This window comes from Polypterus senegalus, chromosome 3 (assembly GCF_016835505.1).
Source record: "Polypterus senegalus isolate Bchr_013 chromosome 3, ASM1683550v1, whole genome shotgun sequence".
Classification (NCBI taxonomy): Eukaryota; Metazoa; Chordata; class Cladistia; order Polypteriformes; family Polypteridae; genus Polypterus; species Polypterus senegalus.
The window spans coordinates 225616773-225632479 of NC_053156.1; the positions used below are offsets into that span (position 1 = coordinate 225616773).

Genomic DNA, 15707 nt, shown 5'->3' on the forward strand with positions numbered 1-15707 from the left:
GCACTATGAGCTGCATTCATTGTACAAAATATGCTTTATAGCAAACTTGTCATTATTATAGTAGTGCCCTTCCTGAAATGCTTGATATTGAAAATTCCTTGTGGAACCATCTGATGTGGAAAAACATTTTTTTTGCTTCTTTTCTTAGGAAACAAATGAAGAAAAACTGTTCAAAATTTCCCAGGAACTTCTAGACACAGAGAAGGCCTACGTCAGTCGCCTGCACTTGCTCAATCAGGTCAGGCTTTGGGAGTTTGCTGGTAATGGCCAATCAATCTTTATTTCATAAAGGTCTTTCATAATAAGCACTTATACAAAATGCTTTGAACTGTAACAGAATATTTATCCATTCTCTTCCTGCTATAGCATTTTAAGTTCATTACTCCAGGGACCCTCCTATTACTCAGGTGATCCTGGTAGGTGGACAGCCTACTAGATGCTTTTTAGAATGGCTGCATTCACCTATTGCTCTGACAAATGACCTCAAGATAGTGGAGCCCCAGGAAAGAATACTTAAGATTCAAGTTCAGGATGCTGTACTATCCACGTCTTGGAGAATGGCACACTTTTTAGAAATGTTGAGGTAGCCTCCACTTTCAGGAGATGTGACTATGACTCTCCTTCTTTGTTATACCTAGAGAAGCAAGGTTGAGTGAGACTAACATGTACCCAAGGGCACAATCCGCATGTTAAGTGATAATCAACACACTTCTGCTATCCTAGAAAAGTGTACAACCTTGTTGAGTGGGAGGTAGAGAGGTTGTATGAATGATTGGAAAGGAATGCTCATCTCCTTTCCAGTCAATCCTGCTCTGTCCATTAATTTCTCAGATTTTCCAGAACATTTTCAGCATTTTCAGAATGATTGAAATTTCTGAGTAAATTCCTGAGGAATGCACTCATAAACCACAGGTCTGAGTCACTTCTGCTGTCACAGCTGTATTAAAACAAAGGGCATCTTAAAGGAAGGCTACTTCCTGAAGTTCTGCAGCTTTAGGTCCCTACCATTTAACAGACTCTGTCTCTGACCTACACACATATCTATAAACTGAGTCGATTGGCTTAGGTTGAAGCCTCTGTCAACGTTCTGTGTAAAAGAAATGAGGGCAGTGGCAATAATGAGCAGCAGCTTGATATAACAAAATGAAAATTTCCCTGCTTGATTTTCAAAGGAAAGTTGCCATTTTGGGTCTGGTAGGATATTGTAACTGATTGCAGAAAGTAGAAGAACATTGTGTTAAGACCAAAAGAAAAAAAAGTTAATCAATATGTTACTGTTTATTTATCTATACTTTCTTTGTGACTATGTGAGCCTGAACTTAAATTTGTCCAAATATTGAGTGAATGCTCAAGCTTTATGGTAAGAATGTGTTTGAATTTCATGAAGACTAGGGCACTCCGCCCGCTGCTCGCTTTGCTCGCCCACCCCCGGGTTTGGTTTACTGGATATACAATTTAAAGAGATTGTTATTTTCATGGGAATTGTCACATATGCATTATTTTCACTTTTACTTTAAAACTTTTGTAAAAACAATACTTGTCCTTTATTTACAGCCCTGGGCATGGTTATATGTCTTTCTCGCAGGACGTATAACGCTGCTCGCACTGTGAAGGGGGTGCGGCTGAACGCACGCTAAGTAGATGCCGTGGGATCATCTGCTGTCTTTCTGCTGCTGGCGAGCTGCGTGCTCTGCTTGTCTCGCTGCCTAATCATTACTAAACCTGTACAGCAGCTGTCCTTTTACCACTTCGTGTCTCTGCTGCTCGCGTTGTAAAGGGGGTGGTGGGGAGTTTACGGTGGCTGAACGCACGTGAAGGAGAAGCGATCAGATCATCTGTTGGCTTTCAGCTGCTGGCGAGCTTCATGTATTGCTTGTCCTTTGTCATTGTTTTAAGAGCTGGGAGCAAGTTAAAGTGTTTCTCACGGGACTTGTCTTCTGAGAAGATCACATCTTGTCTCCCAAAGTCTCCCTCCCCAAGATTTTTTTTTATAATAGAGAGAAATTAGTAAAATGCTGTAATAGGGGTTACTGAGAAAGCCATTATACATACAGTTAGATTTCTATACCAGTTATGGCCCTCAGTATTAGCTGATACTAGGGGTCTTGGTCCTACCCCATGTCCCATTAACATTCTCTCTTGCAGGTGTTTTATGCTGAGCTACTAGCAGAGGCCCGCTCAGGCGGCTCCTTTCCAGAAGATGTTGTCAAGCAGATCTTCTCCAATATCTCCACCATCTACCAGTTTCATAGCCAGTTCTTCCTTCCAGACTTACAGAAACGAATGGATGAATGGTAAGGAAAATGGAGGCAACAGATTAGTCTTTTTACTAGGTTCAGTCACACACCCATTCACTTTAAACTAGGTCAGGGTCATGAAGTCTGGAGTCTGTCGGGAGTCAAGGATGTCTGGGGATACAAAGCAGGTGTGAACCATGGAAGACTGTGCCAGTCGTGCAGTGATGGTTTACCAACAAAGTAAAATAAAATCATTCAAATTCTATAGATTGCTTCTGCCTTTCTTGTAGTAGAAAAGAAAAGGACATATACATCGAAACATGGACTTTTTCATTCACAAATACACATTGTTATTGAAACTAGAAGTGTTTATAGATTCACTCTGATTGAATTTAGGTGCTCATTATTCACCGTTTACTCCTTCTTATGATTCATTTTGAAAATTTTAAATTATTTTTCTTTAACATCTGATCATTTTTATTATGTATTTGAAATATAAGGATCATCTTTATTTTTTTGAGGATTATTTTTGTTTTTGTTTTTATTTTAAGATGCCATTTTGTTTTTTAAGGAGTGCCACCATTTTGTGGTGTCTTTGCTTTGATGTGGCAACTCATTGTTAGGGAAAGTAATCCCGGAGGTCTCAATCTGTGGCATCACTAGGGACGCCAGTATGAAGAACCTGTCAACGTCCAAGATTGTGAATGCTTCAAAATGTTTCTGAAAGAGTGTGTATTAATAAGATCATTTAGAGCTACAACTTTTGAGTATAACAGATTTTGAGTTTGGCTAGTTGAATACAAGATGGGCTACTGCATTTTGGAGCATCTGCATTGGCTTGATATTACATGTGGGTCCTCCCGCTAGTAGAAGTTGTATTATTTAAAGCTTGAACAATAGAAGCGTATTAAAGGTCACTGAGTGTCTCTGGGCATCTGTCTACAGTAGATACTGTATGCAAGTTGCCGCTTCATATCTTTGATGGGAATTCCACTTGCTGGAAGTGACTCAGTGTAATGATGAACCTGCTTTAGACTAAACCTTTTTCCATGTGTGACAGTAAACAGTAGCATTAGTAGTTTCAATAAGGCACTGCAATGAAACCATGAAAAATGCCCCCATTCCTAATGGGAGAATAGGGCACATGGGACAACAAGGGGAAAGGGGCAGGGACTTGAGCCACTGTAGCCACCCCTTTGAGCACATTACAAGTAAATTCTAAGAAAACTGCAGAGTAATATTGTGCAAAATGATTTGTGTGAATTTAACTGAAAGTTTAACTTCACAAAAAGTATTCACTTCCAGCTAAATTCATGCAGTTGACACATGAAGAAAGGTGCTTAATCCTGTCTGGAAGTGTTCACATCCACAAATTCTGCATGCATTTGCCTGTTATTGAGCACACTAGATGTGTTCTTGTACTGCAATCCCCACTTTGCCAATTATGATTACCTCTCTGCCCTCCATTAAAGACATCTATATGAAGTGTTGCATCTAGAAAGCCTGTAGCATTGTGAAGGACAGCTGCCACCCCTTCTATGTTCTCTTTGTCCCATTCCATCTGGCAGAAGGCACTGTAGCATTTGAACCAGTTCTGCAACAGCTTCTTGGTGTGGCTGTCTGGATTCTAAAGTCTGTGCTGCCTCCTGCCCTCAGATCTGCTTCTAGTAGCTTACATATTCAGTACATTTGTTAAACTTGTTACTACTGTAGTTTTTATTATTAGTTATTGTATTATTCATTACTATTTCAAATTATTACTATCTATTCATTGACCTAGTTATAGTTTAGTTCGGTTCTTTACCAGTCTTGCACTTGTCTTGTGTTTATATATATGTTGCACTGGGGTCTTGTGGAACATTATTTCATGCAATTGTATGCTCCAATTGTGTGTATGGATGGTATGACAATAAAGCCACTTGACTTGAAATGGTGACATTCTTGGCATTTGCAGTCCTAAAGATGCATTGGAGACAGATAAGAATCTTGAAGCTCCACTTGGAACACCATAAGCTCATCCACCTACATATATCTGAGTTTATCCCTTAACAGGGATGGCTGGATGGTATTAAAGGTGCTTCTGAAATCAAAAATCATAATCCTGAGAGTGCTGCCAGCTTTAACCAGGCAAGAATAAGCCTTGTGGAGCAGATAGATGGTTGCATCCTCCACTCCAGTCTTTATCTGATAGGCAAACAGTGGTGGGTCCAGGGGGTTTACCACATGAAGACTCATATAGTCCAGGACCAGCCTCTCAATGGTCTTCATGATGTGAGATGTGGTCTGTAGTTATTAGGTGAACAGTGCCTGCCTTCTTTGGAACAGGAAAAATGCAGGATGTTTTCCACAGAAGCAACACTTTCTGAAGGCTTAGGGAAAGACTGAACAGATCACAGAGGACACCACAAAGTTGGTTAGCACAGCCGTTAAAAAACCTAAGGAGTTCTGAACACCTTAAAACCTCAAAAATAAAAACTTTTTTGTAATTGGAAAAATTAATTTCAACATCAGTTTTGTGAAACTGTATGCAAACTAATACTTGCTTGTTTCGCTGCAAAGTAAGGCACACTGACTTTAACTAAATCAAGCAATCATAAGAAACCCAGGCAACTAGCTTGATTATGTTTTGGACGTTTTCCTGTTTTGTATAGATAGTAATTTGAAACTGTCTGGATATTGATTGAATTCTGAAATAAGATTTTGCCCATCTAAGCCAAGGAGGATAATGCTTCTGTGCACCTGGGCAGCCATGAGGTGAGGTTAGTTGAGGCGAGACCCAGCATTTATGTGGCTGAAGCTGAATTTCTTTTATCTTTGGGGATCAGTAAAGATTAGTATTCAACAGTTTTTCATTTTGCCATTCAGATTATCGAGTAGGCCTCAAAGTGTCTTTGCAGATCAAGTGTATTTTGCAACATAGTAAATAAGATGAAAACAGCAATCTAACATTACTGGTCAACATGGGAATATCTCTCTATATATCGGTGAAAGGGGCTGTAGAGTTTGGCTTGTCTTTCTTTTCTTAGAGTGAGAGAAGTAAACTTACACAGATGGAAATCAAGAGAGCAGTAGTAAACCCCTCAAGAAATAACACACATCTTCAGAGGTACAATCCTGGTGCTTTCAGAAGAAACTGCCCCCAGAGTCATTTTCAAGAGCTGGAGATAGACCTAGCATTTTAGATTTGTCTTATGAAGTATCTGTGTCTTGAATCCAGGGCAACAAACCCACGCATAGGAGACATCCTGCAGAAGCTGGCCCCTTTCCTTAAAATGTATGGATTATATGTCAGAGGGTTTGACAAAGCCATGGACCTGATAAATATTTGGATGGAGAAGTCTTCCCAGTTTGAGGAAGTCATCTTGGGCATACAGGTGAGGACATCAAGTTTTGTTATCTGCTGTCTGTGCCCTTCTAGAAGTGTTACATCTGTCTTTAGGGACCATTGGAATTCCCTGCTACTATTGCACTGTTTGACATTTGTGCAAACTTTCTTTACCCTTCTCTGTGGATCGGTGTAACCCAGAACTACTCTAATGCACCTCTGAAGTTTAAGGCATCAGAATCAGGCAACCCTGCTTCACTGTGTGATGTTGTCATTGTAACAGTTTAATTTCTGGGATGCTTGTTACGGAGTTCATTTTAGGTGTTTTTTAGGATGAAGTTCCCCCTTAAAGACACCATATATGAAATAAAGAATTTTTTGTTGGCTCTCGTGACTTGGACATTCTTGTGCATTTTCTGTCTAGAAGCGGGGCATTTGCGGAAATCTGTCTTTGCAGCACCACATGCTGGAACCTGTGCAGAGGATTCCGCGATATGAGATGCTGCTCAAGGATTATCTCAGTAAACTGCCTGCTGGCTCTGTCGATCGACCAGATGCAGAAAGTAAGTATCCAGCTCTTGGAAAACAGTCTTTTGAGTGTCATGTCTCAGCCTGGCTTCCTTCCCTGTCTGGGGTTCAAATGCATGTCTTATGCTCATTTTTAATTCTTTGAGTTATGTTGATTATGTTGTTGTTACTTATGTTGGTTATGTACATTATTCTTTGTTTTTGATTTTGTTTATCTATGTAAGTTGACTGTTATGTTCCATGTGTTTAGTGGGTGTTCCCCCCAAGAGGAGGGGCCACCTGCCAATCACCTCCTGGAACTGCCTAATAAATCCAAAGGGTCTCCCACAGTCCCTGATGGTTCATTTTGAATGTGCCTGGGAAGTGCCGAGTTTACTTTTGGTGGTTTATGGGTGATTTAACCTAACTTTATTCACCTGGAGTGCTGTGTGTTTTTGGCAACTCCTTTTTGTCTTTTGTGATCTCTGAAGCTGGCTTTTAGTTACAGGGCATTTTGCAAAATAAATCTTTTTTTATTTATAAAGATTCTGCTCTGGCCCTAACTGGGTTTGATGGTAGAGTACAGTGTCAGACAGGCATTGAGGTGTTTTAATTGATTATTGCTACAAATCTTTTCATGTCTTTATCTATTTTTATCATTTTGCTTGTTCCTCCTCTCTTCATTTGGAAAATCACCTTGTAAACAGCACCTATAATCGCACTACTGGCATATGAAAGGGGTACAAAGACTGGTACCTTTCATTAAAAAAAAAAAAAGTTTTTTAAACCACTCCTCAGTTAGTTAGGTCTGCAATGGAAATGTGTGGGCCCTTGCTTCTTCTAGCAAAGAACGTAAACCATAAGGAAAGTTTGGACCAGAAGAGCCTGACAATCTTTGTTTAAATATAATTATATCCATCCATCCGTTTTCCAACCTGCAATATCCTAACTACAGGGTCACAGGTGTCTGCTGGAGCCAATCCCAGCCAACACAGGGCACAAGGCAGGAAACAAACCCTGGCAGGGCGCCAGCCCACCGCAGATATAATTCTATACTTCTATTACTGGAGTCTTGATATTCTGCATTAATAAACAACCATTGTATCACATGCATGTACTCCTGTTCCAGTGTTCCACTATTTTCAGGGTTTTTCTAGTGAATATTTAAATAATTAATATTCTAATTACTATAATAACCCCTTGTAAGCCTCTTTTCTGATATTGACATAAAGTGGTACATGGATACTGAGTGAACAGGTATATATCAGACTCCCATTTTCATGCCTCTATGGGTACATCTTTCATTTTGAACCTTGATATCTATATTAGGGTGTAAATTATGTCACATTTGATGTAAACTCACATTTAAATTCTCTCTTGTGTTCAGTTTTGCCTGTCTTTCGACAGTTGTATTATCACATTTATTGTTTCATATAACTTCAATTCATTTGTCTTATTTGTAATTCTATATAAAAGCGGTCGGGATTGTCCTTCCGTCCCGTGAGTGCTACGCAGGCGCGGAGTTTAACACACGCCCCGTCCATTTTGCAATGCACGATGGGATTTGTAGTTTCATTTTTCCAGGTAAAAGATGATTTTCTTCTCCAGACTGTGCGATATCTTCTTCTTCTTTCTTACTAAATATAAAAGCGGTCGGGATTGTCCTTCCGTCCTGTGAGTGGAAAGCGGTATTCCGCTTATCACAGACTTATTACTACCAGCTTGCGGTACGAAGCGACATGATGTGAGCAGAGTTCTGGTGCTCCCATCGTTCCCTTGCTTTTGTGTGCGATGCGCTGGAAAAATAGACAAAATTATGTCTCTGGAAATAATTAATGTTGATGGAGTACAAATGCCTCACTGTGTAGTAAATATCAGGGGGGTTCAAAAGGGCGACCTCAATATAGAAAAAAGTTTACATTTCATCACAAAAATAACAGAAACTACGAGTATTAAAGTAATACCGCTCAAATACAATATAACCAAATTAATGAGTTTGTATAAAATATCAAATTGATCTACATATTGAACTGCCTTAAGAAGTGGTCAACTTAAAAGTCGGTCGCCTTAAAAGGCGGGTCAGCCTAGTTTGTAATAAGTTTAGCATCAACTAAATGGATTTTACATTTATTTACATTTATCCAGCAGCCATATCACCCTGTAGCCCTAGACTGGTTGCCCACGGAAGCTAAGCAGGGTTGAGCCTGGTCAGTACCTGAATGGGAGACCTTCTGGGAAAAACTAGGTTGCTGCTGGAAGAGGTGTTAGTGAGGCCAGCAGGGGGTGCTCACCCTGTGGTCTGTGTGGGTCCTAATGCCCCAGTATAGTGATGGGGACGCTATACTGAAAAAAAGCACCGTCTTTCGGATGAGACGTTAAACCGAGGTCCTGACTCTCTGTGGTCATTAAAAATCCCAGGATGTCTTTCGGAAAGAGTAGGGGTGTTACCCCGGCATCCTGGCCAGATTTGCCCATTGGCCTCTGACCGTCATGGCCTCCTAATCATCCCCATACACTGATTGGCTTCATCACTCTGTCTCCTCTCCACCAGTAAGCTGGTGTGTGGTGGGCGTTCTGGCGCACTATGGCTGCCGTCGCATCATCCAGGTGGATGCTGCACACTGGTGGTGGTTGAGGAGATCCCCCCCCTTGTATGTAAAGCGCTTTGAGTGCCTTGAAAAGCGCTATATAAATGTAATAAATTATTATTATTATTATTATTTATGATATATGCCTGCTTCCCAGTTAACAAGTTGTGTGTGCTCAGGAGGATGGGCAGGCCTCCTGGCTGAAGGTTTCATACCGGGCCAGGAGGCCATAATGGAAGGACTGGTAGGGTGGAATCCCCAGGAGCAGGTCATTCCCCCACACAGCAGGTGCCAGTGTTCCTTGGGGCTAAACCAAATTAGGACAACTGCAGAGCTGCATGGTTAATACATACCTGTCGGGGTCTTTGGGGACCGCCAGAGGATGCTGCCAGGGGAGGAAAGCCCTGGTTTGCACTTCACCTGAAAGTATTATAAAATGACTTAGACAGGAGGCCGGAAGCAGTTCCTGGGCTGACATTAAAATAAAGCCTTCTGCCTCAGAGTTGGGAGGCAGTGGGCTACACTCTTGAAGGAGGAAGGAGGATTGTGCTTGGTGCTTTATATTGTTATTATTCCTGTGAAGAAGGCACTGGAGCTCAATAAAACCTTTCATTTGAGTTGGAGGTGTGTCTGGGCATTATAGTGCCTGGGGTTTGGGGTTCTCTGGTGTCCCTTTGTGGTTATAAATTATTTTAAGGGGTTCTTTGATATTATTCCCAATATTCAAGTCCAAGTACCTTATTGACACCTCTATGCATCTTCCAAATATCAGGCATCATGCAGCCTGTCCTGGTGCTGGAAGTCCCACCACCACCAAAAGTAGGCCCATAAATGGAGCTCCTGTATTATAAACTGCACATTAAACCTTCCAGTCTCTTTAGTCTTTTAGTGAGTGGCACATGCAGAACATCCAAGAACATTATCTTATCACTTTAGTTTTATCATTTTGCTGTTATAATATATGTTTTAAACACAAAAAAAAATAGTCTATTTTTAAATCCCTGAATAAGGTCACAAAATATAATAAAATATGCTCTGTTTTTGTATTGAAAGTCAAGCAAATGCACAAAAGCGTGTCCGGTTCTGAGATAAACACCAGAGGTGCAGCTGTCTTCTGAAGTACAGCAGGCTGCTTTTTAATTTCCACTTGTTTACATTTTAACTGCCATAATTATTGTGAAAATGTTCAATATGCTACTAAGACTTGCGCTATTCTTGTGCAGATGGATTGCATAAATAAAAGCTGATGAATATGTACAGTGGATTCAAAAACTAATCAGGCCCCTTCACTTTCTGCGCACTTTATCGTGTTGTAGATTTAATTTTAAATGGATAAATGTGCCATTCTTGCCTATCAATCTACACACAATAACCCATAATAATAAAGTGATAACTTATGTTTGCAACTTTCTTCAAAATCCAACTCTGAAATCTTCAATTCATATTAGTATTTAGACCCTTTGCTGTGGCAGTCCAGATTGTGGTCAGGCTTTAGGTATCTTTGTGATGCATGTAGAACTTGATTGGAGCTCACCAGTGGTAAAATGAATTGATAGGACTTAATTTAGAAAAGCACACACCTATGTAAATAAAGTCCCACAATTCACATTGCAAGTCAGAATAAAAACCAAACCATGAAGTCCAAGGAACTCAGTGTACTCCTCCTCAATCAAGCTATGGTGAACCATAGATCAGGGAAAGGGTATAAGTCCATTTCTAAGGATTGGAGTGTTCCCAGAAGCACAGTGGCTTCAAAACTTTAGAGTTTTTTGTTAAGCCAAACTGAGTAACTGGGGAAGAAGGGACTTAGTCAGGGTAGTGACCAAAAACCCAAAGGTCACTCTAAATGAGCTTTAGAAGTCCTCTGCAAAAATGGCAGAATCTGTCAGAAGAATGAGCAGCACAGCAGCACTCCATCAATGAGGCGTTTATCGTAGAGTGACTTCAGTAAAGCGCACATGACAGTTTAAAGGACTCTGAGAACTCAAGGAAAAAGATTCTCTGGTCTGATGAGAAAATAATTTGGGCAGAACTTCAAGCACTATGTCCGGCAAAGACCAAACACTACTCATCACCTGCCTAATGCCAATCCTACGCTGAAGCATGGTGATGGCAGCATCATGCCATGTGCGAGCCTTTCAGTGCCAGGAACAGGGAGACTGGTCAGAACTGAAGGAAGGATAAATGCAAGAAAACATAAGAAATCCTTGAAGAAAACCTGCTACAGTGTGCATGCGACCTTACACTGGGGCAACGGTTCACTTTTCAGCATGACAGTGACCCAAAACATACAGCCCAAGACAGTGCTGGAGTGGCTTTCAGGACAAAGCCCAGACGTAAACCCCATGGAGAAAACCGAAGATGGCTGTTTACAGAAGCTTCCCACCTAATCTAACAGAGCTTGAGAAGATCTGCTGGGAAGAATGGGATAAACTGTCCAAATCCAGGTATGCAAACTTGTACCCAAGAAGACCTGAAGCTGTATTTGCTGCTAAAAGGGCTTCTACAAAGTACTGACTTACTGAATACTAATATAAATGTGAGATGTAAGTTTTTGATTTTTATTAAATTTGCAAACCTTTCTGAAAACGTTTTCACTTTGTCATATTGGGTTCAGTGTAGACTGATGGGCAAAATGGTAAATATATCAATTTAAAATTAAATCAACAACAAAATAAAATGTGCAGAAAGAATTCTGAATATTTTCTGAATCTGCCGTATCTTATTAATTGGCTGATTGGCCATTATGCAACTTCCTCAAATCTCAGGAGAAGCCAGGGATGCATATGTTAGTTCTCAGGGGGTTGCAGAGAATGACCTGAGGTTGTCATTCTTTAAAGTGACAGTCATCTGGACAAACCCAAGACAGACCACCTGCCCAGATAAACAACAGACTGCTCTTGGTTCAGGCAGTTCAGATATTCCCTCTAGCAAAGTACCTGCATAGGCATTGTTGAGGAAAGCATGAGCTGAAAGATGGTGGTCCAGTGGTAAGTGCTGCTGCAGCACTGTTCCAGAGTCCTGAATTAAAATGCAGGTCATGTCATTCTGTATGTGCTGTTTTGAAATGCTGCCCATGTCAGTTTTATTCTTTTATGTACACCAACTCCTACAAATGCCATATTAGTAGTAATAGGAGATTTTCATTTTGTCCCATGAGTGTCAGTGTTGGTGTGTGAGCACTGCCAGGGACTAGTCTCGTGCGGTCAGACGTGATTCTCAAATGATAGAGAGAGAGATAGACAGATAGATAGTGTGGCAGACGGCTGGGGGTGGTACCCAGCCGGGATGCCCAGGAGGACCGGAGGAGGGCTTGCGCCTCCTCCAGACCACGAGGGGGCGACCACCATGGTTGCGCTGGGGACCGCCAGGGGGGACCCTGGTGCCTGAAGAGCCCTGGACCTCAGCACATATGCCACACCAGGAAGTGCTGGAGGGAAGAAGATTGGGGACACCCGGAGGGCTTCTGGGTGCGCAGCCGGCACTTCCGCCACACAGGGGAGTGTCCGCAGAGGAGTGTCGGGAAGCACCTGGAGCCCATACTGGCTTGTATAAAAGGGGCCGTCTCCCTTCATTCAGGGCTGGAGTCGGGTGGAAGAGGTCTGGATAGAGAGAGAGAGAAGTAGGCGGCCTGAAGAGAGGAAAGGCATTGTGGACAGAGGCCTGGACTATTGGGGTGATTGGTGCTGCAGCACTGGGTTGTGCACTTTATTAGTAGTATAAATAAACATTGGACTAAAAATGATGTTAGCCTGTCTGTGTCTGAGCTGCTTTCCACAATAGATATATAGATAGATAGATAGATAGATAGATAGATAGATAGATAGATAGATAGATAGATAGATAGATAGATAGATAGATAGATAGATAGATAACTTTATTAATCCCAAGGAGAAATTCACATACTCCAGCAGCAGCATACTGATAAAAACAATATTAAATTAAAGAGTGCAGGTATAACAGACAATAAGTTTGTATAAAGTTAACGTTCACCTCCCTGGGTGGAATTAAAGAGTTGCATAGTGTGGGGGAGGAACGATCTCCTCAGTCTGTCAGTGAAGCAGGACGGTGACAACAGTCTGTCGCTGAAGCTGCTCCTCTGTCTGGAGATGATCCTGTTCAGTGGATGCAGTGGATTCTCCATGATTGACAGGAGCCAGCTCAGTGCCCATCGCTCTGCCACAGATGTCAAACTGTCCAGCTCTGTGCCTACAATAGAGCCTGCCTTTCTCACCAGTTTGTCCAGACGTGAGGCATCCTTCTTTATGCTGCCTCCTCAGCACACCACCGCGAGAATGGTGAGAATACACATCTGGTACAACCGGCTAAAAAGTGTGTAGTGAATAGCGGTGAAGTCCTGAACTGCAAAGACTACACACACAGGACTTTTTTCGAAAGCACCTGCCTCCAATTGCTCCAGTCTATGCGTTTTAAACTACCGCCGGGGTTTCAGAGAGAGAGCAAAAGAAACTGTACCAAAAATTTGTCGCTGAAAAAATAAAAAGCTCATTCAGGACCTCAGTAACACAAGGTGTCTGAAGCTTAATAATTAATTTGCATATTGTTATGAATGCTGCGACAGTGAAGACAGACACGTAGACCATTGCAGCTACTTGGCTCCAATTCTGAGAAGGGCTTCTGTCTGCTATGACATGTTTTGTTTTTTTTTTTTTGCATTACCCTATGACATAACAGCAGGTAATAGAAGTTAGATAAGCATTGTCGGCTATTTACCTACTATGTGTTAAAACGCTGCAGCTATTCTGACATGGCATCTTTGAATTTCCAATTAGACTGTCATGTTAACTTACTTTAGTTAAAGGTGCAGTCAGAAGGTGAGTGCTGTGCAGCCTTGTCAGTTCTTTACTGGTGTCATTTTTGCGGATTTGTTCATTCGGGTGTTTTGAGTACTGAAATCTGCATCTCCTGTGGCTGTTTGTTATCAGCTCTTTTAATGGCAGTCCTCTTGATGGAATGTGACACATCATTTACGTCAAATAAATATTTTTCAGATATTTTCTTGAATATAGCTGCCAATTCTTACCAGCTTACATCAATTCCTACACTATTGTTGTAATGCTGAACAGCAGAGAGAACTCACAGCACCTGTGACAACATATCATGCATGTCCATTGAGGTCATCGAATGTCAATGCATAATCTGATGCTACTGAAAGATTATTCCCCTGAATCGAGTTATGCTTATTTTTTAAACAGGCAGTGAACTCTCAGTACACGTGACACATTTATATCTCCAGAAAGGTTTTTTTTAGGAGACATTTCGACTGTAGACACCTCATTGTAAACCGAAGCTTGTTGTCTGTCGGAACAGGTTAGCGAGAGCACCTCAGATCTTCACAGTTCAGAATCACTGCCTCTACTTTGAGAGCCACCATCATTGGATTGATTTACAAATGTGACACTCAGTGAGTTATGTAATCGTTCACACACCGTTTTAAGAAACATTTACACATGGTGGCCTCAGGGCTATTTATTACACATCTGGCTTCAGCGAGACTAGCCATGGACTGGCACTGTACTTGCAGTTGATTCCCAGATGCACATGATACTGACAGAGTAACCCTTGTCTCACTGCAATTCTGAAATGCATTATGAATGATTGTTAAGTTAGGTTATATTATAAACCAGAAGGCTTGAAGACATTTTGCACAGAAATAAGACATTTCTTCCTTAAGACTTTTAACCTCACAGAATCTATGTAACTAATTTACATTTGGATGCCCATTATGGATTTATTCTTTTCATTTTGTTCCTCTCCCTTCAGGTTGAGAGTTCACTAAGTGCCACTTATTAAAGATGGATCGTACCATACTGACTTATGATTCTTCTTTGCAGGGTCTCTGACTATCATTTCTGAGGCGGCAAAACATTGTAATGCTGCCATTGATGACATGGTAAGTACTGCCTTGAAAAGCAAGCCATGCTCTTTTACAAGCATTGGCGTTCAACATTATTTCCAGACAAGTGCCTCCATATACCAGCACCAGCCAGCACATTTTGAAGCTCTGATCAGTTCTGCTTTCATGTATTATGGAGATGGGGTGGGGTATGTGCTTGAAAGAAGAAGTGAGAGAATTAAAGCAGATGCCTGGAAACCTGTGATGAGCTGATATGAATTATCTGTGAATGCCACAGACCCCTGCAGGTTTCACTCTAATAACTGCAATGTGTGCACTGAGGCAATGTGAGGGCCACACAACAGGAAAGCCAAGATCTCATGCCTGAAATGCACTGTGCTTGTTAGGAGCAGCTGGAGAAGTTATGGGAGGTCTATGAGATGCTGGGTATGGATGAGGAGATGGTGGATCCCTCCAACAAACTTCTTAAAGAAGGAGCCGTCATGAAAATCTCCTTTCGTAGCAGCAGCTCCTGCAAAGAGAGACACCTCTTCTTGGTGAGTCAACATGAAGTGGGCAGCAATAAGGGGGTGGAGGGCTTGATCAGTACTCAGAAATTGGTCATTCATGTTAATGACATCTGCTATCTCATTCTCCACTTGTTTTCAGTCTGAGACACTTCTGTAAAAACATTAAGTGTATGTCACACATTACTGGAAACATCCAAATTGAGCTGCAATTGCCTTTGTTTCTCATCTCTGACAGGTTTCTAACACATTAAAGCACTCTGGAATTTTCACGTCCCTGCATATTTGCAAGTTTTTTTTTCTCCTTTATCCCAAAGAGGAATCTGTTAGAATAACTGGTGATGCTAAACCAGTCCCACGTGAGTGTGAATGCGCTAGACTGGTACACCTGACTTGTGGATGATGCGGCCAAGTCAGGCTTCATCACCTCAGTTAGGATTAAGTTACTTCAATGGTGAATGGTTGCTTACTCATGCATGTCATTTTACAGGAAATTCCCAGTATCTTTCCAATCACCTGAACTAGTTTTTGTTTTGTTTTTCCTTGGCTATATTCCACAGTATTCCTTCATGTTATTGTGCAAAGCATGGCTTAAAAGGCGCTGTATGAAATAACCACGATTGAGTGTTGTACAGGCTATCTCTGATTTCTCTACCAATTGTGTTT

At 41.4% G+C, this 15707-nt stretch overlaps 1 protein-coding gene across 2 annotated transcripts in view; it reads left to right on the plus strand.

The window, feature by feature from the left end:
- The window catches only part of LOC120525929 (FYVE, RhoGEF and PH domain-containing protein 2-like), a 94289-nt gene that overhangs the window by 53523 nt on the left and 25059 nt on the right, over positions 1-15707 (plus strand). For both annotated transcript variants that reach the window (XR_005633044.1, XM_039748627.1), the window contains exons 4-9: positions 149-238; positions 2146-2294; positions 5455-5611; positions 5987-6125; positions 14513-14571; positions 14922-15071. Coding sequence is in view for 1 of the 2 variants with exons in the window: in XM_039748627.1 (XP_039604561.1) it covers positions 149-238; positions 2146-2294; positions 5455-5611; positions 5987-6125; positions 14513-14571; positions 14922-15071 (744 nt within the window). In the remaining variant the exon portion in view is untranslated. The remainder of the gene's footprint in view (positions 1-148; positions 239-2145; positions 2295-5454; positions 5612-5986; positions 6126-14512; positions 14572-14921; positions 15072-15707) is intronic.